Source organism: Thermobia domestica, chromosome 11, assembly GCF_964235325.1.
Source record: "Thermobia domestica chromosome 11, izTheDome1.hap1.1, whole genome shotgun sequence".
Classification (NCBI taxonomy): domain Eukaryota; kingdom Metazoa; phylum Arthropoda; class Insecta; order Zygentoma; family Lepismatidae; genus Thermobia; species Thermobia domestica.
The window spans coordinates 31,170,114-31,198,078 of NC_137464.1; the positions used below are offsets into that span (position 1 = coordinate 31,170,114).

Here is a 27,965-nt window from a genome sequence, read left to right on the forward strand (position 1 = left end):
GTACAGAGGAGACTCATTTGAACGCCTCTCCGCAAGATCATCACTGACTACGTGTGTCGGGACTATCACTATCACAGTCAAGAACTTTGAGAAACTGAGGACGTGCTTCCTCAAGAGCACTTTTTTCTCCGTCAAAACTAGAACATTCTGAACATTTTGGTATTACAAAATTCACTCAATGTACTTGTTTTTACCTAATTTTGCCAATCACAAGTGCTGCTTTCGAAATCTTTTGTTGAAGAAAGTGTGTCCACTGTGTCAAGCTCTTTCTATAAGGTTGGTTCTTTTTCTCGCTTTTCGTTTGGTAGTTTGCAAAACAAGCCTTCTCACAAAATTTCGATTGCTTCATTTTGCAACATTAGCATTGAGAACTCAGCAAGTTACAAACATACTTTCAAATATGTGTAAGAACACAAGAATTTCTAACCAAATCGTTAAAACAACGAAGACCGACAACTGTACTTACTTGTCATTATACTCAATAATTTTCTTTCTTTTTTTTTTTTTCATTTCTTTCTTCCGTTGTCTTTTATTTTTATTTATTTATTCACCCCAAGCACCAGAGGTGAACGCTCTACCACTGAGCCACCGCGGCCCCGCTTACAGATGGGTTCGTATAGCTACGTAAAATATATCAACACCTTTTTGTTTCAATTTATTTGCTCCTTGACGCAACGTTAAGGTCGGATTCCGCGAAAAACAAGTTCAAAATCTGCTTTTCGATTTTAGGTGTTACTTTGCCTGTCGAGCCACGTTCCGGCAAGTCATCAACACTTTTTGTCTTTTTATATCGCTCAACCCACTTACGGACAAATGATGTCGACTTCCTCATGTACTTAGTAGCCGCTGCATAAGACAATTTTGGACCTTTTGGGTGATTACAGAGGAACACAGCCTCGTAGCGCGACGCGTATGCGACACTCATGACAATATACGCGTTTCTCTGGCAAAAATTGAAGGCCAACTGAATCTTTCGTAACAGCGCATCAAAGACGAAGGTTCCCTGTATTGACTGATGAAAGAATTAGAGCGATATGTGATGCCAACAGCTAGTTATGCAGTACACGCTTTTACTTAACTGACTGTATTTGGTAATCCACCACTGTAAGACTAGAGAAAACACAAAACGTATATTGGCATTGTAATTAATATTTCCAAACCGATTTTAGCAATGATTTCGTAAGTTTTGAAAGAGGTATATCTTAAAACTAATATTTTGGACTTAGTGCCTTTTGCCAGAAAGACGGCGATATATGTATAAAACTGCTACAGAGGCTTTGGTGCAGTAGAGTTACGTATAGGATTCTTCTGTTTATTGTAACTTATGATGTAATTCATTGTTTATCTAAGCTGTTTTTATCTGGATTTACTTAGGATTCTTTGTTGTAAAATAAGATTCTGATACTTGTCTTTCTACTGACGAAGATTTATGTAAAATATTCATTTGTTGGTATGCTCCTAGATTAATCCAAAGACTGCTATTATCTTTGGAATCTCTATATGTTCTTTATTTCTGGTGTCGAGGTTTCTTTTGATCATTCCTATGTAGGTCTGTCCACAGTTACTTACCATCTGAATTTACCTTGCCATCCTAATAAGTTTTGTACGAGGGCTGCTGGAAAAGTTTTACACACTACAACTTACAGTGGCGCTAGTGTTTCGTTATTAAATTCGGAAGAATAGACTTTTTTTTTTTTTGTTTAAACCAATTCGTTTATTTTTCACGGCAGTTGGAAGAAGTGCTTTTGTGTGAAAAGTGGAAATTTCTCTTGAATACTTTCGGATAATGATTCTTTTATGATTTCAAAAGTAGTTTAACGCCGAAACATTCATCCAGCGATGATGAAAATAAGCTTCGTCTTGTTCTGGGGCCTGGACTAAGGTACCAAAAGTACACTATACGTTTTCTTCCATGTATGTTCTCCTTAATTCTTTTAATAAAATGCAATTAATCAAATTTCGGAAGGGAAAACAAAAAATCACTGAGTCCAAAGCTCAGTTTTGATGAACTAGGGAGGTAAAGATCTGCAGAAAAAAATATTTCATATGCTCACCGAACAAGTCAGGGCCCATCTACATGCGAAGTTTACTCAAGAGGGAATGAGTTCTGTAGCTCGCGTACGATATATACTACCCTTGAAAGAAGAAAGGTTCTGGATTAGCTGTACTTTAAGTTGAAATGAAAAAAAAATATTAATATTTATGTATACAATTTATTGCATTAAAATGTTTACAACACTTGTTGCAAGTAGCTGCCGCTTTCTTTATTACTTTCATTATTTTTAAGGATACACAAAATATAAGTATCATATACTATTGAAATAATCTATTTTATTTCAAAAGGACGAATAGTATTCCCAAATTATTTATTTGTTAAGACAATATAACTAATGCATTTTTACTCAGTATCGTGGATCAGAATTGAATTAGTTATTTGTAGCGAAATCACAAATGAAAGCATACATATTCTGTCATGCGTAACGACTGTACATAGTTTTTGACAACATATCGACTCTGTTTAGGTGGTCATGATCTAGTTGGGAACCTACAATACTTGGTGGTTAATATAATTAATGTCATCATTTATAAGATATCTGTGTCTGAGCTCTTACAATTCTACTTGCCTAAATTTCATACAACAAATGCACTGTATACGTAATATACAAAATAGATTCGTCAAAAAAATTGATAGTTTCAACATTTTAAATTGCATTACAGGTAGGAACACAATATAAGTGGCTTTTTCATTGAATTTTTAGTAAGTACAAAAGTTCAAATTAATATGGATAATGTTATGACATAGCTTTATGATATACAAGCTATATCGTAACCATTTTGTGTAAATATACTATAAATGTTTTGGTAGATGTTATAATTAACTCCGTGACAGAAGGATAATCCTTGACTTGACAAATTAAAAACTCCTGCTAAGCGAACATGTGATGCAAAATTTCGGTAATATTTCTTCCGAAATATTGCCAAAAATCTGCATTATATGGGCATTTAGCAGGTTAGTGGTGGTTTTAACAATTTCGTATGTGTCATACTTTAAAATGTAATGATCGTTTACAGCACCGAGGTTACATAGGACATGGACGTACAATTCAACATGGTGCCATAACCACATGAGTTCTAATCTACGGATGTTGAATCCACGCCTCGCATAAAATGCAAAAAATGAAAATGTTAGAGTTAGCGACTTTTGCAGAAACTGAATACTGTATATACTTAGCTTATTGCTTTATATTCGACGTTATCACTTAACTTTCGTAATCAATTTATTAACATCGTGTGAAATTTAATGATATTCTTTTAATATCAATGAACTGCTACAAACGAATTGTTGTATCTGAATCAAATGTTACTTCTATCCAACTATGGTAAAATGCCACGGCTTTTTAGGAATATTTATTAAGGCAGAGCCAATAAGTAACATGTACTTCATTCAGTCTTTATACATAATTTGAAATTATCGTTACTATTCGCCACACTTCTGTTTCACAATTGTTACCTTTAATATAGTTGACGGACGGACATTGAAATCTTAATAGAAAATTACAATAAATACTACTTGAAAGATCTAATGCAAAACCAGATCTGTGTCTTATAATATACATTATTTTGCTGGAAATAGCGCAACCTGTAAATTCATATCTCATATACAACTACATAATTAACTTCTACAAACTGATAGAAGTGGCATTTCGTGTATGCACATGACGGTCTTGCCTCCTCTCACAGTTTAGTCAGTTTTAATTGTAACAGCAATGAAGTGTTTGAAATATTAATTAAAATTCACTCGTCTTAAAAAGTTTACTGACATAAGTTGCTCAAATATGATAAAAATGGGTATATTTAGTCAATATACATATATTATATAAAATATTTTGTATTAAAATACCGTACATAGGTAAAAATAGCAGCAAAATATCTCACTTTGGGAACGCAGTTCTGTTATTAACATGGTGTATGCATCGCTAACATTTCTTCTCCCCATTCACCTGTTTCGGTTTCTTCTGGTCGACAACAGGGACAAATGCATTTTTCATGGCAACAGTACTTCTTCAATAGAAACACAACTCTTCTTTGACAGACGCAGATGTACAGAATGACTGGAGCTTGGAGAGCATTCATTGCTATGTGAGCATAAACAAGTATGTTGTATTTCAACCATGATAAAAGAAGAAACAGCCACGCTACGCTCATCATCAAAAATAATTTAATGAACATCTCGAAACTGGAAAAAAGACCAGATATCGAACATTCATTATATATATATTTAAACGCAAAGCAAAATATTCTACAAAAATGAAGCAATATAATATTTATGGAAAGAGCTAACCTTGTGTTAACAACGAACCAACCTTTTTTTTTTCTTTTCGACCGACCGAAGATAAAGAAGTACAGGTTATTTTATTCTATTTTTCTAATAATATACAGATATCACCGAGTGCTATACATAGAATAACTTTTTCTAGTGTTTTATGGCCTGAGACCATATTGAAAGGTCCTAATAAGTGAAGACAGGTAAGTGATTACCTTTTTTAGCATCTACAAAAGCGTTTTATATAATTTCAATGCTGCTTGATAATACCTGTAGTGGCTTCAATGCATGCCGTCTTATGTGATAAACTGAGTTACGTGTATACACAGAAATAAGTGGAAACTGAACTACATTTCTTATACCATAGTTTTATGACACAATGGAACGCAAAATTTTACGAACAATTCTGCTGTAAGAAGCTCCCGCGTGGCTAAGCGGTTAGTGTACGTGCTTTTGGCGTGGGAGATCCGATTCGAATCCCACAGTAAGCTGTAGATCTACGTCTCTCATAGCCTCGCTGCTGAAAGGGACGTTAAACTGAAATCAAATCAACTCTCCTATAAAACTTCGCCAATTTTAAATATCCTTTTCTTTTTTAATAGTTTCTAATTATTTTAAATCAGTAATTTCCAACTTGCCTGTATATGACGCAGGAGCGGGCGTTTACGATCAGAGCAAAGAATACAGGTTGAACAGAAAAGAGATGGGAACGAGATAAGGTGGAATGGAGTGAAACAAGGTTAACAGTGTTTGATTAGCCATGAATTCATGAGTAGTGTATCTGCAAAACCATAAACCATAGACTACGCTATGTCTGCCTTTTGTGCGTGGGTTTTCTCGAGGTTCTCCCGTTTCCTCCCACTTTCTTCATTCCATCATTTATTTCTCATCACAGTCTCCTTTAGCCTAGTCGGTATAAAAGTGGGACGTAAAATAAAGATTTCATTTCATTTTTTACCTTGTCTGCCTGTCACCTCTGTTTTCTATCAACGATAGGTTTTCTGCCTTTTCCTTGTCATGTGAGTTGTTTACTGGAATACGAAAAGCAAAAACTGACGTCACAGACTGTTCTAAATGGGAAAGACTGTTCTAAATGGACATAACCAAAACATACTAAAAATTTACACGAGTAATTACCTGAATTTCAGTTTTTGGTGTATCCTGCCGTAACTTGATATTCTTGTAATAGCTTGCCCAGTTGTTAAATAGAAGAATATATTGACTAGTACTGTGAACGCAATCGGTGTAAAGAACACTGCAATACCTAGCCAACCTGCAATAAAAAGGAAGTTATTATTATTACGTTAGCATAATTACTTTAATCCACTTTAAGCAATGGCATTAGAAAGTTACGACAGCCTGAGAAAAATACAATACAGTTACTACCTACTACTCCCTTTAATTCCTTTTTTTTTTTTTCTGAATTCCTGAAAAGGAGTAAATACCTACTGGATAGATAACATTAATCTTCTAGACTGTGTTCAGAAAAAAACCTTACAGTGTTTCACTGGAAATGAAAGGATAAAGGTTTAAAATGAAAACTCTTATTGGAGTAAATCACAAAGAGAATGTATTGCAAACTATTGACACAAAGAGTTGAGTTGATTTTAGTTTAGCGTCCCTTTCAGCAGCGAGGCTATATGAGACGTGGACCTACTGATTAACGTGGAATCCGAACCACATGAGCTCCCGCCGGGAATCGAACCCGGGACTCCCGCTCCAAAGGCGCGTACGCTAACCGCTTAGCCACGGAGGAGCTCTTATTGACACAAAGAATCAAAGCATATTACGCGGTAATTGTGTCTAATTAAAAAAAATAACTAAAACGGAAGTAAATGACTAAAAAAGAAGAGATGAAAAATGAAGTTACAATGTAGACTCACTTGGGCTGGAATCGAACTAGAGACCTTTCGTACTAAGATAAGTTCTTTATCGTTGAGTCACTGTTCTCTCATATGCCCGCTGTTCACCTGTTTAACCAGTCATATTCGAATGGAATACGAAACTTGTAGATATCAAATATTATAGCTGGAAAATCCAGCAAATCCTCTTCTTTTCCACGAAATATTAAGTACAAAAGCTACTTACTTCTACAGAACAATATGAATGTGATTGTTTCTTTATAATTACACTCTTACTCTTTCAGAAAATTTGTAAAGCAACATGTTTGTTTTATTTGTGCGGAGAAAAATCTGAAGATCTTTGGAAAACTTGATCTGTATCATTTATTCGAGTCGCAGAAAAATGACTTGAGCTATAGTTCCTTGTGAAGGACTTGACTGAGGGTTTGTAGTACAGGATTCATACTGAATTTTTGGTACTAATTTCCCTGACTTTCCAGGCCAAAGTAAGTAAACTTTCCCTGATCCGCAACACTACAAACACTGTCATTTATGGTTAGGTTTAGTGTATACCTAGGTGTATATATATCACCCTTCATGATCCTCATAGCAGTCCAACGCTCTCCGTATTTTTGAAATACATTATAAGCTTACTTTGTTGCCTGAAAATATCTGTGTCAAACTTATTGCATTTGGAATATAATAAAACACTAGTACCAAACTAACAATCTCTTTAATACCTCGTCATTCTAATACACACACGCCATAATTCGGTCCTACACTCTGATGTATCTGATAACGACAAACCTACTTTTTCTTCTCTGAGAGCTTTAAGTTGACAAGCTTGAAATCTCAACATTTTTTGGTGCTCCTCAAGCTGCTTTATTTCTAAAGATAATTTTCTTTTTTTAGCCGTTTTATCATCTTTTTAATATGCCTTATTCTTTGATGTTTCCTACTTTATCTTTTGTAGGCAGCTAATTATTATTATTAATAATAATAATAATAAACAACCTGATCCTTCTGTGAAATATAGCTATTTCCCTGACTCGCAGCATATTGTGAAGAATTTCCCTGACTTTCAAGGTAGTGTGAACCCTATAGTAATGTCTCTGTCTTGAACATTCTGTCTGAAGAGAGGTTCTAACACACTTAATCCTATCGTAGCTAGGTGGGACTACTAAGCCAGTCAGACAGAGGTGGGGTGACCCTTCCTTCCCCTGTAGTTCAAACAGGGATAAGGCAAACGGAAATTACTTGCTGGAGCAGACGAACTAGTAATCTTGTTGTGCAATTCTCTTATGTGTTCTTAAATATTTATTCCGAACATAACTAAAAGATGTAAAAGTTACCGAATACTACGATTATACCCTTTGTTATTCTTTTTCTATTGATTGTACTTATTTAGATAAAACATTTTTGCTACTTAATATTTACATTTATACTCTTCTCCTCCACAAATAAATAAATAAATGTTTAAAAAGTAAAACTGTGTATGATTGATAGGGATGGAGTTAATGTCAGTCGGAATTGTTTCCATTCTGTTGATATCAAAATTTCATGATTCACCATTAAAACGTTCGGCCTAAACGAAATTCATAATGTCTTTTTCCACCAGTAAGTAGTAATTATTTTTTGCATATCCATGAACGATTTGGCGAGTCCCTCAAGTAACGAATCGCTGCCATATGCTGTTTCTCTTCGTAAGCTCAGTCTTTTCTTTTTATTCATGTTTCTTTTATCGATACAATGAACCATTCTTTCTACTCTTATCCGTTGTCAGGTTTCATTATGCATTCTTATTTCCTGGCATAGTGTATTTTGTAATTGTATGTCATACTACAATATGGTATTGTAATATTTTAATATTATTTAATGCATAATTGTATATAAAAACATTTTCTTCCTCTCTATATAATAATATCCCTTTTACAATATCAACAAACTGCGAGTTGTAATTTGCATGAAAGTAGGATAACCTGGGTACAAAAGTGCTTATTTTCTGCGCAACGACTCGCCAAAGATTTGTGGGAACAATATGAAGTCATAAACTCGGATTAAAGTTTAGAAAAAGAAAACTATTTTTTGTCGTCAATCCCATTAATATACAGTATAAATGGTTTTGGAGTAGGGGCGGCTCAAGCGTATCTACAAACTTAAGAACTTTTTCAATTTTATATGATGTTCCAAATATAAAGTTCTTTGTTCATTGTTTAAACAGGGAGCAAATTGTTAGAAATCAAAAGAACAAGTAACTTTTTTTGTGTTAATACGCACTCAAATAGTCTTACCTACAGTATGTTGACCCATGTGCCAGTTGGCGTCTGTATCTAACATGAAGTGAGCAAATAGTGCTATTGCACCCATTGTTAATGTTGAACCCCAAGTGTACATCGAATAGTAACAATATCTTCTTTGGTCTGTGGCTCTAAGGAAGACATTGCGAGAGCTGAAGAAAGAAAGCAAGAAAAAAATATATAAATACGTGATTAATATAATATACTAACACACTTCAAATTCTGTTCAATAATTATTTTGTGTAGGATTAATATTGTGTGGATAATTATTGTGTGCATTTTAAGGTATAGTAAACTCATTATTGTCTGTTCACAGATAAAGTGGCTTGCGGTTTATTTCCTGTGTGGCTTAAAAACAAAATAAAAACCTTACGTACTGTGCTCTTTCGAGGGAACTCAAATTGTTTTCCGTGTTAATATGTTACATATGTAATAAGTAGGGAAGAAAATACACATTCTAAAATGAAAGGAATCACCAAATTTCTTTCTCCTGCGAATGAGTTAAAAGTAGATATAAGACATTGTTTATTAATAAATAGTTAATAATGATAGGGTATTTCGCGAGATTAACCGGCCTGCATTTGTTAGGTTGATAATTTATAGTCAGTATTTTAATTTTTACTGTTGCTACTTCCGATTTTCTACACAGAAGTTCACAACTCTTAATTCAAGCAGTTCTTCAATCGCGTAATATTGCTGAGAGTCATCATAAGACTCCTGCTTCATCGGGTATCGAATCTGATACTCGTTTATTAGGCATGCTGATCATTTTCACTTTGCAGAACCTAAATATGTTATAGTCGTCATTAACTTCAGTATTATTTAGAATATACCACTAACACTTAGAACTTGTCTGAAGCTGGTAACGGCTTAGATTTCCTTCCATTTCCTGCAATGCTCATTCAATATTTATTGTGTGTTGGTGCAATGGAGAAGCATTTCTCATTATTTTCTTCCCAATGTGTCATGAGTGTTATCTATCTTTGAAATCAGATGATGAAAACGTACCGAAATGCTTTCCAAACGTAGTAGCCCATGCTATTCAGCCAGAAGAACGCCGCCAGTAGACTCATGTACATCGTCACATCTAAAAAGAAAAAAAAGAAAAAAAAATGACAATAAATTATCTGTCGTTTAGATAAACAAGTAAGAATACGAAATCAAAATCTTAATCTTACCTTGTACATAGGACTCTTGTTTCTTAGAATTTAACTTCCGCAATACATTTAGGGTCCCTCTGTTGCCATGGACTCGTGACGCTGAGATGAAATCTACAAAAAAGTTGTCCTGTTGATTTCTAGCCTTCATCTCAGCGCCACAAGTCCATGCCACAGAGGGGGCCGAAATCTATAGAAGAAGTTAAATTCTAAAAAAGAACAACAGTCCGAGGTACAAGATAAGATTTTGGTTTAGAATAGGAGAGATATATATATACCGAATTTTAAAAAAATCCCAAAATTAAATATAAATTCACGTGAATAATTTGTGTCTGGCTTCAGTACAAAATACCCACTGTCCAAATTAAATAAATTAAATCGAAGTTGTTTCGAAAATCTAATCCGGCTTATTGAAACAAGCTCAAAACTTATTTTATTCTATCAAATATACATATGGAGTTTCGAAAAAAAAAATTAAAAGCCGTGCAGATTGTATTCCGCAGTTTTATATTTGGAAGAAGGAAAAGAAAAAAAAACTCTACATTTAGTCAACCACACTTCGAGTCTACACTTTAATTCTAGACTTGATTGTTTGTACACGTAAACTCTTATGTTGTAATTTTTATAAACCTCTACACTTTGTCAACTGGATTAGCGTTTCGGAAGAGTTTATGAACAAATATGTAAAGATTAGTCCAACGTATTTTTATCAGGAATCCTTCGTGAGTGAGTCGACAGACGTATCGCATTTGTGCCCAATTAGTCCCGGTTTCGAGTTCAAATGGAGGACAATTTCTCTTGGATGTAAGCCGAGAAGCGGTTTGCATTCCGTTTTAAGCTTATGTGACCCCTTCCAGCATAACCCGGTTGTTGCATACTAACACCAAGGCGAAATAAGCTTATTTCTGTCCATATGTGATATAAATGCATAGAGCAAATTATTTAAACCAAAAAAAAACTGGTTTAAACAAAAAAAAAAAAAAAGGTTTAAACCCCTGCCTGTGTTCTTTGCTTCAGTTGCTCTTAATGAGTATAATTAGATGGTTAATGATGTAATGCTAGTATTTTTGGTAGGTATATCAGGGTGTCTGTCGGCCACGAACTCAGAAAACGGTCATGAAAGTCAAGGAAAAGTCACGAAATTTAGCGTTTGGGTCACGATTCTTTTATCTACAATTATAACTACATACTGGAAAATTTTGTTCTATAAAACGTCAAAATTCACCCTAAAAATGTCTATGGCTTTAGATGCTACCAAAAGGCAAGTAAAGCACGCTTCTATCACATGCACGAAAATTCGGCCTAATTCGCACCCAAATTCGCTCTTGAGAATGTTACGAAATTTTATGGTTTGGTAAAGAAAATGTCATGAAATTTCATTTTGGAATTTTAGTAGACACTGTATATGCTTGACCGTTCTAAAAACATACAGCGTATACTCATTCCCGTACAGGTCGTTCTTTTGAAATTTAAGGTGAATATACGCTTGCTGATGATGTGAAATTGTATACACCAATGTATGTGCGTATACGTTACTTTGTATCTTTTTCCGGTTTTCTACCTAAAATTTATGTCTTCATATTTATATATATTCATTTAAAAAAGCACAGTAAATTGTGTTAATCATAAATATTAAGAAGTATTTCATTACTGCCATTTACATTAAAAGGATTTTTTTTTTTTCCTGGCTTTAGGGATGGGCTCGAATATTCAATTTGACTACCGAGTAGCTAAAAACCATGTTAGTCATCGAATTTTCTGCAAGCTATTACTGTATGTCGCCTAATTTTCTGCTACTTTTTAGTCATCTAATTTTCCGCTACTTTGTGTGTGACCTTATTTTTCGTTATTTTATGTTCCTTAATTTTACTCTAATTCGTGCCGCCCAATTTTTCTACAATCCTGTAGATACATACACAACAAGCCGGAAAAGTCAGGACTGGGACAGCACTGTAAGAAAATTATAATATCCATTTTGGAAACAAAAGAAAGACTAGACATTGGCTAATAGAAATAGAAATACAACTCCTGAACCTATGCAAAACGGCTCAAAACTCAGCAGTATAGTGATTATTTGTCAGAAAGCGTGACCTGTCTCGCTATCACCAAATTACTCGCCAGTATCACTAGCGAGCCTCAGTAAGCATTTAGTTGGTTAGTTGTTTCTCAGTTTTATTTCCATGTTAAAGCACTTTGAAAATAGAATCAGTTAGAGCTTCAGTAACTATCGTCAAAAACTAAATTGCGGACTAGGAGACCAAAAAATGGAGTGAATTCTTGTTTGCTAGATTAATATACGTACTGTGTGATATGATATAAACTAACAACGCTTGCTATACATAATAGTCATTATTAAAGTAGTTTTAATAATTTCCGTAAAATGTCAATGAAAGAACCAATGTAATTCATTGCTTTATTGTAAATACATAATTAAAATAATATATCTTGTAAAATTTGATCAGTAATATATTAAGCCTTTTATGCTTCGTTTATTAGTACATACTATAAGAAATGATTCAGTACCAGAGCACAGTATGTAATTATTCTGTAAGGGTACTTGCCTAGGGTAACCTAAATAGTGGATTCCACTTTAACCCTTTTAAGATATATCGTAGTTTTTACTACGAAATGATAGTGTCTTCAAAATTCGATTAAAAGATAACTAACAAAGCTATTTAGATTTTTTTTTTTTTAATTACAAGAGATGAGGCATTGAAGAAGGCCTTGGAACGGTCTATACGTCGGAACATATGGGGTTATGACGTCATCACTTTATTTTTTTTTAGTGAGGTCTAACTTCAACATTTTTTGGTGAGTTTTTCTTTAATCCTAGATTTCTGAAGTTTTACACAATCAGTGGACCCTTTAATTTTTATCGGATTTTTTCGGATCTCTTCAACACAGAAGAGGGGTTCAGAGGGGCTAAAGGGTAAAAAAGGGATATTTCCTGACCAAAAATACCACTTTTGCGATTATTGCTCCCCTCGGGTACATGATGAGGACATCTAAATGGTACTTTCTGAAAGCCTATTCGATTCTGAACAAAACGACGTATGAATCATTATTCTACGATAATTAGGGACATGTCAGGGATTTTTTACATAATATCCTTTTTGTCACTACTGTAATTGGGAGCGCTTTGCGCGCTTTTCTCACATGGGAAAATATTTATCCCGCCCTTAGTATTGAAGATAAGAGATTGGTATTTGTCACAAGTAATTAGTACCACAAGTACTATTTTTGCAAGTGATTTCCAGATCTGTATGTTTATCCAGGACCGCGCCAGAGGCCCCCAAAATGGGAAAAAGGGATTTTCACAAAAAATAATAATAATAATTTTTAATTTTTTCCCCCTTACGGACGTCCGAGGGACATGTGAATGGTTACTCTATTCTGAAGAGAACAACATATGAATCTACATCCTACAACAATTAGGGACGTGTCAGAAAATTTTTAAATTTTCTATAGGATCTTTGGCAAATTCTGGGGATATTCGCAGAAGAGGGAAGTAATTTTTCCCGCCCTTAGTGTTGAAGATAGGAGCTTGGTACTTATCACAAGTAATTAGTACCACAAGTACTATTTTTTGCAAGTGGTTTGCAGATCTGTATTTTTACCCAGGGCCGCCCCAGAGGGCCTCAAAATGGATTTTTTTTTTTTACAAAAATCCGTATTTTCAACTTTTCCCTCCTTAGGGACGTCCGAGGGACATGTGAAAGCACACTCTATTCTGAAGAGAACGGCGTATGAATCGTGATCCTACGATAATTAGGGACGTGTCAGGAAATTTTTAAATTTTGTAGGGTGCATTTTAGTGAAATTTTGGGCATTTTTTGATGCTCTCCGGACATAGATAAACATTTTTCCCGCCCTTACTATTGAAGACAGGAAATTGTCACAAGTAATTAGTACACTACGTAGTATTTTTCAATATTTTTTTCAAGTTTGTGCGGAGACCGGGGGGGGGAGGGGCTCAGGGGGCCCCAAACTTTGAAGACATTTTTTATGGGCAAAAAATCCCGATTTTCCTTTTAAAAAAATCCCCTCAGTACATGATAGGAACATGTGAGTGGTACTGTCTGAAAGCCTACTCTATTCTGAACAAGACGACGTATGAACCATAATCCTACGATAATTAGGAACGATGCTGTACTTTCTTGACTGAAAGTCAACAAAACACACACACACACACACAAAAAAAAAACACCTTAAAAGGGTTAAGCAATAGATCCGTCTCAGATAGCGTCGCTGCTGAAAATCCAAGGCCAAAGCCTCGTGAAAATCCAATCGAGCAATAACAGTTATTATGTTAGGTCGGACAGCAATAACTTCGTTAAAGTTGTAGAAAGTTATAAACGCAACATTCAATAGAAATTTATTTACAATAGTTGATCGAGAATGAATAATTTCTAGCTATTGCTTTATATTTGGCAATGTGATAGAGTCGTACAGTATGTTTAACTATAATTCTAATTGACCCTGCGATCAAGTAATTTTTTCGGGCTATATTTCCGTATCTTTTTTTTAAAATACTTTTTAATATATTTCTGAATGAAATTGTAATTTATTTTTTTCTCCATTTTGAGAAAGTCTGAGCCAAAATAAGAAATGATACATCAACATGTACTCGTTTTATTCTTCAGAGTTCAGTTTGTCAGCCCCCCGAGAGCTATTGAAGTTTAACAAATACTGGCATCTTGTGTTGGATCTTTATATTTGCGTTACAATCTTTTGCAGAGACGTTCTGATGTTTGCATATATTTTTATTTCTCGGTTACCTCGATGTAATTAAACTGTAGAACCACAATCGAAAACTATGAAAAAATGTTCTTGAAGATGAACCATGAAAAACCAAATTGAACGAAAATCGAGCCATGAAGTAGGAATAATAGGTAATAAGATTTGAGAAAGAACTACTAGTGTTACCTTAGTCTCAAGTGTGAAATTGGGAGAAAGTAAAGAATGAAGAATAAACTATGCAAATGATAAACATTAGTTAGATATGAACGTTACAACTTTTGTCAGCGCATAATGCTCAAAAGAAACGAAAGACAAATGAGTGGTGATACGCGTTTGACAAACGCCAAGGGCAAGAAACAAGCTGTTTTTGTACTTTTTTGTATGACGTGTAACGTTGGGAACGTGTGTTTGTTTAAGTTTAACGATAAAATTTGTTTTTATATCAATGTAGACAAAGGAAAAACATTGTATTAGTTTTTTCTTTCTTCAGAGAACAAAAATGTTGTCTAGCATTTACACAGAGTTTCTTAGTTAATGGTGAGTGTTTTCCAGATGTTCCTAATGTCTTCTAGGTCTGTGACCTTATGTACAATTTGACGATTCCTAAACGTTAAAAAGAAATTAAAACACGTGTGCTTTTCCATAAAGTGTTCGAACAAATGAAAAAAAAAAGCATAATGTAACATCTATAATAATAAACTAATAGGAAACAATACAACTTCAAAATTGACGGTGGTTTACGAAGAAGGAACGAAAAAGATGTAGGCCTATTAGTGTAGGGGAACTTGTCTTCATTTGTAGGGCCATTCAAGTTATCTATCATTTCAACGCCTAAAAAGACTTTAAAAAAAATGAAATCTTCAGTTTCACGTCCCACGACCCGTGTAGGCTAAAGGAGACTGTGATGATGAGAATGAATAAAATGATCGAATAAAGAGTGGGAGAAAACGGGAGAATCCTAAGCGTCCACCACAAAGTTTACTTGGCGCGAGATGGGATCGAACCAGAAACGAATGCTCTAGCACTGAGCCACCGCGCCCTCGGGGGGAAAACAAATATTGCCCGCGGCTGTGCTGAATGTACAAGGTCTGTATGATAAGTAATGAGACGCGCCGCGGCGCGCGTGTCGCTGGAGCGGGTTTGTCGGTGATGGAGGATGTAGGGGGGGTCCGAGCAAAGCAACGCACCGCGCGTCAGTTGGCTCCGAGCCTTAGTGGAGCGCGGACAAGCCTTGGACAAAGCCCTTGTGAACATTCTTGTCACGGCGGAAAATCAACAAACATGGAGGGTTCCATCGAACAGCGTTATGCGATCAAATTTTGCGTTCGCCTGGGGAAAACGGCTTCTCAGACGCTTTCTCTCACCACGGAGGCCTACAAAGAGGAAGCCCTATCCAAAGCCCAGGTGTTTCGTTGGCACAGTGCGTTCCGGAACGGCCGGGAAAGCGTTGAGGATCTGGAGAGGGCTGGACGCCCGACAACAGTGACTACGGACGAAACTGTGGCAAAAGTGAGGGATCTCCTGAACTCAGACCGTCGATTATCGTTGAGATTGATTGCTGATGAACTCGATATGAACCACACAACAGTGCACAAGATTGTGACGGAACAATTGGGAATGAGAAAAATCTGTGCGAAACTGGTGCCGCGAGTGTTGACTGACGAACAAAAGCAACGACGTGTTGATTGTTGTCAGGAACTGTTGAACCTCATGAACAGTGACCCTAACTTTGAAGATGACGTCATAACAGGTGACGAGTCGTGGGTGTTCCAGTACGACCCTGAAACGAAACGTCAAAGCGCGGAGTGGCACACTCCTGCGTCCCCGCGCCCCAAGAAGGCCAGAATGTCGAAGTCAAAGGTGAAAACAATGTTGATTGTTTTTTTTGACAATGTGGGGGTGGTCCACAAGGAGTTTGTACCCCAAGGACAAGCCGTCAACGCCGCCTTCTACAAACAAGTCCTTGAGAGACTGCACAGGAGCGTCAAGCGGAAAAGACCGGCGATCGCTAGCCGGTGGAAGTTGCATCACGACAATGCCCCTGCCCACACCGCCTTCTTAGTGACCTCCTTTTTGACCCGGATTGGGGTGGAAGTCCTTCCACAACCACCCTACAGCCCAGATGTGAGCCCGGCCGACTTCTTCCTCTTCCCGAAGCTGAAGCCACGCTTGAAAGGAACCCGTTTTGCAGACGTCACAGCCATCCAAGCAGCCGTGACCACATTTCTAAAGGACATGCCGGCTGCTGACTTCCAGGTGGCGTTTGCAGCGTGGAAACATCGATTGCAGAAGTGCATCGACGCAAGAGGAGAGTACTTCGAAAGCTTTTAAGTCCCTGTACAGATCAGATCAATAAAACAATGTTTCCAGACCTGGTCTCATTACTTATCATACAAACCCTGTACAATACAGACAACAAATAACACACAAAAATACAAACATTATATATATATATATATATATATATATATATATATATATATATAATTAATTTAAAAAATAAGTTTTGTAAGACATCACATGAATGTGTTTTTTTTTCTCTAAATTAATTCCATTCCTTATTTTTCTACGGTAGGTGAGTGAATTATGAACTGCAGAATTTTACCGGTGTCACTTGTGAAAGACCTTGAAATGAAGTAATATTATCATTCGTGTGGGGAATAAGTATTCTATCTAACGGTCACAACATTGAGAACAAACCAGAAGACCCAATATTATTATTGTGTGATCAGACCATTTCTTTTTCGGCTGTGTGTGGGGAAGGGATTAAGTTCTAATTTTTTCGTGTGCTCCACTTATATTTAGTGTGTCAAAGATCCTGTCTAAGTTACATTAAAGTAGCATTATTTAAAGTCGTACGTGCCAACAGTATTTATTTACACCTTATATTTGGGTTCTTAAGAGCTTTCTGTTAGCCGAATGAGTTTAGTTTCCGCAGATGTGATCCAGAACTAGGAAAAAGTGAAAAATGTATTAGTAGAACGTTTTCGGATATTATATCGTTTTGTTATTGTTTACATTCATAATTACTCTTTTGCAACACCATCGTTTACGCGCATATCCACCGTCGCTGACGCGTCTGCTCCCTACGGACGCCCGCGCAAGCGCACCTACTACGTCCCTGCGGTGACTCGGTTAGATGCATTTTAGTGACAAAGTAAGACAGGTTGGTTGGTGTGTTTTGGCCTGTAGTTTGTATGGCGTATGTCCTGACATTGTATTTATATCAATAGCGATTAAGTCCTCCTAAAGTAAATCTGCACCAACGGCACCTAGAAATGCAACTACTCCACAAGACACTTCTAAAACTCTAGGAATGCATTTCCTCATCAAATACATAAATCGTGAATTCATGTGTGGATCACATCAAAAATTCATTCGCCGAATAACTACAATGCATGGTCCCAGATTCGATTCCAGGTAGAGGGACATGTGAAAATGAAATGAAATCTAAGTTTTACGTCCCACGATTATACCGGTTAGGCTAAAGGAGAAGGAGAGGGACATGTGGTGTGGATTCCTGTTGAATTGTAGTGTAATCTCCCTATTAAATACGTAGTTTATTATGAAACAATGGGTTGTGACCATCGACACCAGGTCAAGATGGACACTTATGTTCGTTATAGTATAAAAATTGCAAAATAATAATTATTATTAGAGGAATTCAACTTAGCACTCAACCTTAGAAATGCTTGAACATTGTCTAAGGTTTAAATTGCATTGCATACTGATAGTATATTTATGCAGGCACTACTCACCCCTAAAATAATGTTTTGGATACTTTTTTTTTTGTTACAACAAAGAACAATTTTTGGGACTGCTGTGGCTCAGTGGTGTCCTTGGTTTGATCCCAGACCACGCTAAGTGGAATTTGTAGTGGTTAAACATTGTATGCGTGGGTTTTCTGGGATTCTTCCGTTTCCTCCTACTTTCTTCGCAGTCTCCATTAGCCAACACGGCATAGCTGAGACTTCAACTTTGGTATTCTTTTACAATAATAATAATAATAATAATAAATAAAAAAGTTACGGAAACAGTTTCCGTATCATCACACTATTATAATTTGATTCATGTGTATAATAACTAATGGGTGAATTGGAGTGTGTAGTGTCTGATTTATTAAAATCCTGAAATTTGTCTTCGCATGGAAATATTCTGTTCGTCATTGCTGTCGAAAATTTATTTAGGGGCATGGTGGCTGAGCACCCATTTCTGGTGTCAGGGGTTCGTGGTTCGATCCCAATAAACTTTCGGAGTTTTCCAGTTTCCTCCCACATTCTTATAATCATTCATATTCAATACCATCCGTTTCCTTTAGTCTAAAGAGCATAATGGAGGAATGAAAAACTAAAATTTTATTCTAGTAAGAAAAGTAAATTAAATTACCTGCTGCAAGAAAACTAATATGTTCACTGAACACATTAAATATTTTTACTAGCGACGCACAATAACTAATAATAAGGCAGAGACACATAGTAATAATTATGCTGCCTATGAGATCACGCAGTTGAGGCACCACAAAATATATTACAGAAGTCATTAATAAACAAATAATGCCTATAACATGACACACCGGATTGACAACCTTCTTGACAATGAAATCCGCACTCTGCCAGTTTGTGGTTATTTGTTGGACACAGACTAAGGCATATTTAGATTTTTTGGCACCATTATAGTTATCATGTTCAGCGAGAACAGTATCCAAACAATAACTATCGGGATCATAATCGTAATGTTCGGAGCTGAATTTCCCGTGCACAATGTGCCGTAGCTGACCCGATCGCAATAATAGTAACTCATCCTCTGAGCCACGGTAGTGGAAAATAGGCCACCGATCTTGAGGCCCACAATCCGGCATACCATACACAAATGTTATATTAATTCTACTGTGGTCAGTTTTGCCCTCCTCATCTACAATATGAGGTGACCACTCCGACGTATTATCATAACTGCAGTGAGGAAGTGTGTCTTTGGTTTCCACCATAGTTTCGTTGGCGAAACAACATTTTCTCACAATCACTGCTAGATCGTCGTCGTCGGAAACACTCTCAAATCTAGCGCCGTTCACAAAATGCACAAAAAGTATTATCAAACACTGCAAAAACATTGTGGGAAGTCCATGCTTTTCGTCTTTCACAAGCGGCAAGCTATAGAAAACTGTTTCCTTCGTATGATTGCACTCACAGTCACCTCAAGGTCAACGTGAGACGGGTATTCCAATAGCATTGTCTGATGACTTGCCCTGGACGAGTTGTTTCACCGCTTTGTGTTATGTTGTGCTCTTGTTCCAGCCCGGAAGTAGGTAAATGCATTGACATTCAAATGAATGAAAACGTTTTCACAAGCTGTAAATAAAATTGCCGTTGAGTCTTGTGATTTTTCTGCGTTTGTTAGGATGACCGCTTATTTGAATAAAATGCCTAAAGGTATTGCAACAGACACGTAGGAAACTTGTTCTTTGCGCTCAAGTTTTGTTCATGACGTGCTCTTGAAAACTTTCGCTTGTTTCGTGCGCTGTGTGATTGGATTTCAGTGTTGCCACTCCTAGTAAGAAAAAAAGGAGCCAATAAAAATATATCGACTACAATAATCCAGCAATTCCCAGCAACTATGTTGTGCAACCGCATGGGGTGTGTCGCGAAATTTTCGAATTTAAAAATACATTTTTTATCTTACTAGAGGTTTATAAGTTTAGTGTATACGATTACAGTTTATTTATTTATTTATTTATTTATTTTTACCATAAATCCTTTACTAAAAGTTAAAATAAATTTTTAGCCCCTTGATTCTTTTTAGTTTAACATCCCACGATCATGCATCGGGGCTTCAGTAGCGTATTTAGGGGGCTATCGAGCTTAAGATCCCCACCCCGAAATAAATATGTTAGATTTTTCCATTCCATGTACAACAATAATCCTTTTTGCCATTTCTAATAATTTCATTGACTTTCCATTTTCTTATGCTCTTTGTTCAGAAATAATACTGTATCTGTCAAATTTCATTCCATGTAAGAACTTCGTTCTTTTTTTCTTTCTTTCGTTTCTCCTGTCATACTTTCAACCGTTATGTGTGATTCAAGTCAGCCGACGTAGGTAATAGCAAAAGTAAGGAAGTATGTACCTTAATATAGGCCCTAACCACCATACTGTTCACAAAGAGCTGTTTTTTTTTTAATGTAAAGTTATTAAATTAGTTGTGAAAAATTATGTACGAACAAAATATTGTATGTTGTTTAATATATCAGATATAGTGTAATAATATTAATATCACTCTATTGTTCATAACTGCTTTATTCTTTGATTATGTCATTCAAATTTCGCCTTTTCGTTTAAATGATTTACATTTCTTTTCCTTATCACGGGATCTGTATTTAAACGACAAGGTTACTTATTTTCCTCAAGTGTGCCGTCACAGAATTTCATACTTCTCCCCCGCGCATTTCCTTCTTGATAATTTAGGTATTATCTTATTTTTCTGTTATTTCTGCCTCCTCCGCATTCTCACTCAATGTTTTCATTGCTCATACCTGGAAGTGACCTGGAAGTGAACTTCATTAAAAGGAAGCATATAAATGCTTATTCACGTGTTGTGCATATCCCTTCAGAAACAAAACCCTAAATACGCCACTGAAGATGGTAATGATGGGATGGATGATAACGGTGAAATGAAGTAGGTGGGGAGAAACGGGAGAACCCTGAGAAAACCCACGTACATGGTGTTTGTCCACCTCACCACTTGGTGCGGGCTCCACGCACAATAGGTGAACGATATATATATATATATATATATATATATATATATATATGTGTGTGTGTGGGGGTGTGTGTGTGTGTGTGTGTGTGTGTGTGTGTGTGTGTGCGCGCAGAATGGCGCTTAATTCGTTGTACAAAAGCAGAGGAGTGATTCCTGAGACTAAAACAAACAAAAAACTTCCAATAAACAAAGGGCGAAAACCCCATCTTTTACGTGTTATAGGCTGCCAAAAACATGAAAGAATGAATTTTAAAGGTTCATAGCTCCGAAACTATGGGACCTACCGTAGTCGGGTCAAGACTTCACTTAGGAACTAATATGTGCCCTATCCAAAAACGCGTGTTTCAGAATCCTGAGGTGCTCCCACAACAATTTTTATAGAGGGAGTGGCTACTGGCCTATGATATAAAGTAATTGTTGCGTGAGTACCTTAGGATTCCTACATGTATTTTTGGATAGAGCACATACTAATTCCTATGCATAACATTTATATTTTTGTATAGCGTATAACCATAGAATTTTTTAAGCATTAATTTCTACAGATTACCTAAACTGCTTTTGAGTCTGTACGCATGGACCCTTTTTTTTTTTTGTTAAATGCTGAATCCGTAATACCGTCAAGAAACCCGTAATTGGTATTATGCAGCCCATGAAGTGAACTTAAATTTTATGACAAAAAAAAAAAAAAAAAAAAAAAAAAAAAAAAAAAAAAAAAAAAAAAAGAACGGTAGACAGATGATCCCTAAATCAAGTATATTTTTCCATTTTGTAAAAGTTGTAAAGCGAGCACTTTCCTTCTTTCTTCATTTCAGTAAGAAACATATGAGTTTCGTCTCACAAGTGTAAAACTACGTTAAACTTGCAAACTTTAGGAATTCAATACTCAGACTTTAAATAGCAAATCTATACCTTCTGGTTGCAATAAATAATATCAAAGATAGAATCTATTCCTCGGACGTTGAGTTCATATCAGAAAATCATTACACGCTATGCTTTACTGTTTTGGTTCTATGGCAATAAAGGTTAAAAGCGGAAATCGTTAATTTTAACCACTTCCGGTGTGAATAGATTGTTAAGGGAGAAGATAGAACCTAGTATTGATAAGCTGAATCGATTGCGAACAACTGCATCTCGTTATGTGTTACCGTTTTTGTTCTAGGGATATTAGTGTCTGGCGTGGGAGACTTGGGTTCGATTCCCGGCGGGAGCTCATGGTTCGGATTCCACGTTAATCAGTAGGTCTACGTCTCATATAGCCTCGCTGCTGAACGGGACATTTAACTCAAGATAAAACTCTACGGAAATCAGTATTGAAACCGGAAGTAATAGTACATTTCAACCACTCCCGGTTTTGGAAAAGTGTGTGGGATAGTCATGGTTGTTGTTGTTTGCAAAAAAAAAAAAAAAAGTTTTTGTTCTGTGGGATAAGAGTTAAAACCGGAAAGCTAATTTGCTTTGATTGTTGTCGACAGATAGACGAACGGACAGAGTCGTTCTGTAAGACTTCTCGAGGCTTACGGATAGTATAGCTTCGAAGTATAATAAAAGAATGTAGAATAAATATCTTTGTCAATGCTATAAAATAACTAGCAGATGAGTAATTTATAAACTCGTTACAACAGGACAGAATTGAGAATACTGCTGAAGTCCCGTGGTTTCGTGAGTCATCTAATTTTTGAAGTCTTGCATTTCGAAAGCCCATTGGGGCGCTTTATTTCCATATAATGCGTTCGTTGTCTCTTTTCGTCGACACTTCTACGGCTGGTCTGTAGTAATATGGTGTTTACTCTGTACTGGATTGATATGTATTATTGAGAAGAAAAGAGGCATCTAAAGGGAAACATAGGATTTTCGAAGGGCGATTTATCACAACTATACGAAATCAAAAGATAAGCCTTCTATCATGAAAAAATAATATTGTGTTGTTATGAAAATAGATCACTTCGTAAACAAACTATGCTCAAAGATGCGATGCGATACCGTTAAGAAAAAAAAAACTTATTTATGGAATGACCAATCAGAAAATTACGATCATCTACCTAATAGCCTATCTGTTATCCACGTTTGTCTCTCAGAACCGCAGTAATCGGTTTGGCATGGAAACGGTGAGATCTTAAGTGGCTGCAGTCATGGCGTACCACATCTGCACACACAAGCCACCAAATTCCTGTAAATTCCGCGGAGGTGGCGATGATCTCGATCTGATGTTCAATGACATGTCAAAGGTGTTGAATTTGGTTAAGATCGGTCGAGTTTAGGGGCAATTACAGTGTAAATGAAATTCGCCACTGAGCTCTTCCAGGTACTGCAGCATAACGTTGACGTTGTGAGAAGGAGCGGTGTTCCGCTGTAAGATGCCATTCCCAGCTGGTAAATGGCTGATATAGTTGGGAATACGAGATCTACAATGACCTGCCGATGGCTAGGAGCCGTCATGGTGCCCTCTACACGCATAACTGGGCACATGGATGACCATATGAAGGTTCCCCAATTCATAATGGATCCATCACTGTTCTGTCGTCATCCTAGCGAGCACGTCTCGAGGAGTTTTCCTCTGGGATACGACAGGTTCTGACCCGGCCATCGATGTGATGAAGGCAGTATCGTGATTCACCCGACCATGCAACGTTGTTCCTTTGCTGTGCGGCCCAATGACAATGGGCACGTGCTCATTCCAGTGGTTGTCGGCAATGTTGTGGGGTTAACATTGGAAGGAGAGCCTTATCTAACACTTGTATGGTGAACTGTTTTCAGACACACTCGTACTTTGTTCATGTTGAAATCTGCTGTTAATTGTGTCATAGTTTGCGTCCTATCCTGTCGTACCAATCTTGAGTCTATGACGTCAGACATCTCTAATGATGTGTGGCCCCCTCCATGTATTGTTGTTTAGTTCTGGTTTCACCACCAGTGCCTTTATCCTACCTTTGGAGGACACTAACCACGGTATCTCGTGAATATCCTTATCTCGCAATTTGGCCTCTATGAAACTCTAATGTATCACTGGCCTTCCCGTTCTACACACAACCAGGGGTAAAAGTGAGGGGGAACGGGGGGGACGCCGTCCTCCTGCTTCCAGAAAATATCCGTGTCGTCCCCCCACTTTCTAAAAAATACAAAATGGGCAAAGATAGGCACGGGGGACGGTGTGACCTCATCCCCCTACCTTTTCAGATCCACTTTTACCCCTGGTCGAGTTGAGATCCCTGTCACCGTCTGGCGAGCGGTTCTGTGTCTCGTATCTCTTACGTCAGCCAAACGACTTCGTTCAAAACGTAGCGGGTGATCGGAATGTTTTGGTTGATTAGTATTAGTGTGGTAAAATTTCCAGAAATTTTGAACCTGTTGGCAAAAAACATTTTTTCCGGTTTCTTCCCGGAAAATTGAGAAAATAAAAATATTTGTATTAGGTTAATTTTACTAGTAATGGAACCGTTTTTCTTTTCTTTTTTGAATGCGTGAAGAATGTAAGTTGAGAAATTTCAATATTGCAAATATTAAAAGAAGAAGAAGATGCCTTCGAAAATAAAATTATTCTTGAAACTTAATAGTCTGCACTCATTTCCTTTATGTGCTTTTTAGTCGTTTATTCGTGATTGTGCATTAATTACAAAAATTTTGCAGTTAGATACATATCTATAATCATGAAGCATTTCTGATTTAACATATAGGACTCTTGAATGAAACTGAGTTCTTAACGCGCTCTTTGAACTCCTGAAATTTTGTTTACTTTAACCAAATTACTTCTTAAAAGAGAGAGCAGTAGGCAAATTTCACTAAAACATATAATTACCTACCTTTCCTTTAAGTCCACGCGATGTCGTGCGTGGTGTGCCGAACCACTGCAATAATCTAGCAACTTGACGTACTTTGCTCGATAATGCAATTTACGTATTTTTTTTCTGCGTCTTTTTGATTAACGTTCAATTGAAGAGAAGCGCAAGGACAAACCTCGAGATTCACTTGTGATCCACAGACCACAATTTATGAAACGCTGGTTTAGACTGAGTATTATCTGAGTGTTCTGCTAGAATAGATTTTAGCCCACTTACCCTAAAGTAGATAGACGGGTTACTAAGCCAATAGATAGGGAGCTTCCTCGCGACTAAGTGGTTAGCGTGCGCGCCTTTGGCGTGGGAGACTCGGGTTCTATTCCCGGCGGAGCTCATGTGGTTCGGATTGCGCGTTAAACTGTAGGTCCACGTCTCACATAACCTAGCTGCTGAAAGGAGCGCTAAATTAAAAATCAAATCAAATCAGAGAGTATTAGGGTGACCAGGTTCTGTGGTTCTAAAAGGTTTACGGCAAACTGGAAATTAGGAGCTGGAGTTGAGAGTTCAGATTATACCTACGTGTACAAGAAGTATGTAATTATCGCTTTTTATGCTGGTAGTCATTTGTGCACGTCATCAGTTTGTCCGATATAAAGCGCTCTAACTTCCTGTGGGTCAAGGAGCCAGGAACTGTCATAAAAATATCGGCACTCAGATGATCGTTATGTAACACAAGGACAGCGTCAGTATAATAAAAGGAAGTTACAGGTTAGAAAAGATGGACAATCAAAAGGTGTTTCACTCCAGAGCACGCAGAAAAAGTGAATTTTGTAATTTATTCTTCTATGAGTATGTGTAATTCTAGATGGGAATTGGAAGCCCCTTTAAAAAAAGCTCTCTCTCTCTCTCTTTCTGTCTGTCTGTATTTAAAAATAAATAAATATAAAGGTTATTCAAATGTGTCAGAAGTTGAAATTAACTATTAAAGAGTCGTTACAGTTCACGCTCATAGCCAGCCCAAAAATGTAGGGAAAGCGGTAGAATTTGGGGGGACCCGATCCAACCATATTATAGTTCATTTGCAAGCCCACCGTGAAAATTTTAGAGGTGGGCGCCCCCTGTCCCCTCCCGTGGATACGGGCCTATATACAGCCTATCGCCACTGAAATATGTAATGAGTCTTAATAGTTAATTTCAGCTGCTCACTCATTTCAGTAACCTGTATATTTATTTATTTATTTATTTAAAATCTTTGAGTTTTATGTCCTACGAGTATGCCGGTTAGGCTAAAGGAGACGGTTATGATGAGTAATGAATGAAATGGTGGAATGAAGAAAGTGGGAGGAAACGGGAGAACCCCAAGGAAACCCACGCACACGGTGTTTGTCCACCACAAGGTTCACTTGGCGGGGGCTGGGATCGAACCCGTGACCCCAAGCACCAGAGGTCACTGAGCCACCGCGGCCCCTATATTTATTTATTTAAGACATACAGACACAGACACACACACACACACACACACACACACACACACACACACACACACACACACAGAGAGAGAGAGAGAGAGAGAGAGAACGAGAACTTTCCAAATGGGTCGCCTCCGATTCCAATCTAGATGAAACATTCATAAACAGGAAATAGCCGGATATTTATCCTTGCTGTATATTTTATTCACATGTAAACTGACCTATGACCTTTTATTTAAAGACACACGGGGAGTTCGGTGCCTATCTCTTCCAGGTGCTTGGGAGCGTTCCTCCCAAATTTACTTTCTTCCTTAAAAAAAAAAAAAAAAAAAAAAAAAAAAGTAGTAGTGGTAGTAGAGAAGCCAGGAGTTGGTTATAACAAACCAAGATTTCTTGCTTTGTATACTAAATGTTTATTCAATTTAGCGTTCTTAAAAAGGTCAATATAGTTTAATAAATGATCAATTGTGTCATTTTCACTCACAACTTATTCTTTCGCAAAATAAAAAAAAATGATAAAAAATGAGTAATTATCCCTGTTGTTATGTAATCCTGCACATCCGTAATGTAATGCGGGTAGCATATGGGCAGGCGTTCTAACAAACAGAAACGTGTACTTACATATGATGCTCTCTTACCTCGCGAATTCTCCGAACCGAAAACAAAGAAGAAACTGACGCATAAGACCTATCCGTGTATAAAATTAAGTGTCTCTTGGTGATTCCTTTCTTTTTTAAAACTGATGACTAGTGATGGAATGGGTTATGGGTAGAGACGAAACTTTTTCGTTAATGCTATATGGGCGAAACCAGTGTTTTATTCAGTCCCCTCGATTTTGGGGGAGGAATCTGAAATTCTAGGGGGGAGCCCATTAAAAATGTGAAAAGTAACCATGTACCTTATGCAACCTATACATTTGTATACTGTGTGCAAAGAAACCGTCTATAGCTATACTTTCAGAAAAGTGTATCTTTGTTCTTCACTGCTAAACATTAATTTTTAACTATTGAAATATAAAGCTTCTCCATATACAAGAATTATTATTAATAATATTTTGATCAGGTAAAGATTCATATTTATTCAGTTATTAAAATATTAAGACTAATCTAGAAGGTTCTTCCCTTTTCATGAACTAAATATTTAAAAACATATTTTTAATAAACCAGCATATTTTACATTTTAAGTTTTAAAAGAAGGCAGTGCTATTCTTCTTGAGGATGCATTATACCAGATTTTTATAATATTTCTTATATGGAAGAGTTCCGGTTCAGAGGACCTTCCATGGATATTAACACAAGTTGATGTGGTGTAAGATGTCTTAATTTAGTACAAATTCGTGCCATACTTGAGAATAATCTTTCAACTTTGCAGTTACCTATAGGACACACACTTAATAGGTATGTGGCAGCTAGATGTCGTAGTGTAGGAAAACCGTCCCTACACTATGATTTTTTTTTTCTGTCCTTGCTTCGTGCTGATACGTATAGCTTAGTGTTCAGCCTCTCAGATATAAGCGAATTTTACAGGTAATTTTAGCAAGCGTTTTCTCGAAATGACAAGGGAAGTGGGAAATAGACCATGGTACCATGAAAAAAAAGTGACTTTTTGCGG

General features: G+C 36.7%; 2 protein-coding genes across 2 annotated transcripts in view; one reads left to right on the plus strand and one right to left on the minus strand.

Annotated features, from left to right (window-relative positions):
• Nucleotides 1–27,965, plus strand: part of LOC145664005 (RNA helicase aquarius) — a 253,088-nt gene that overhangs the window by 42,170 nt on the left and 182,953 nt on the right. The gene's annotated exons all lie outside the window — the stretch shown is intronic.
• Nucleotides 2,377–19,882, minus strand: mthl5 (G-protein coupled receptor Mth-like 5). The gene is made up of 5 exons (XM_081730296.1): nucleotides 18,746–19,882; nucleotides 9,471–9,549; nucleotides 8,457–8,614; nucleotides 5,462–5,597; nucleotides 2,377–4,237 (listed from the first exon to the last, which is right to left on the minus strand). Exons 1-5 carry the CDS (start codon nucleotides 19,464–19,466, stop codon nucleotides 3,958–3,960), a joined length of 1,374 nt encoding a protein of 457 aa, XP_081586422.1. The 5' UTR covers nucleotides 19,467–19,882; the 3' UTR covers nucleotides 2,377–3,957.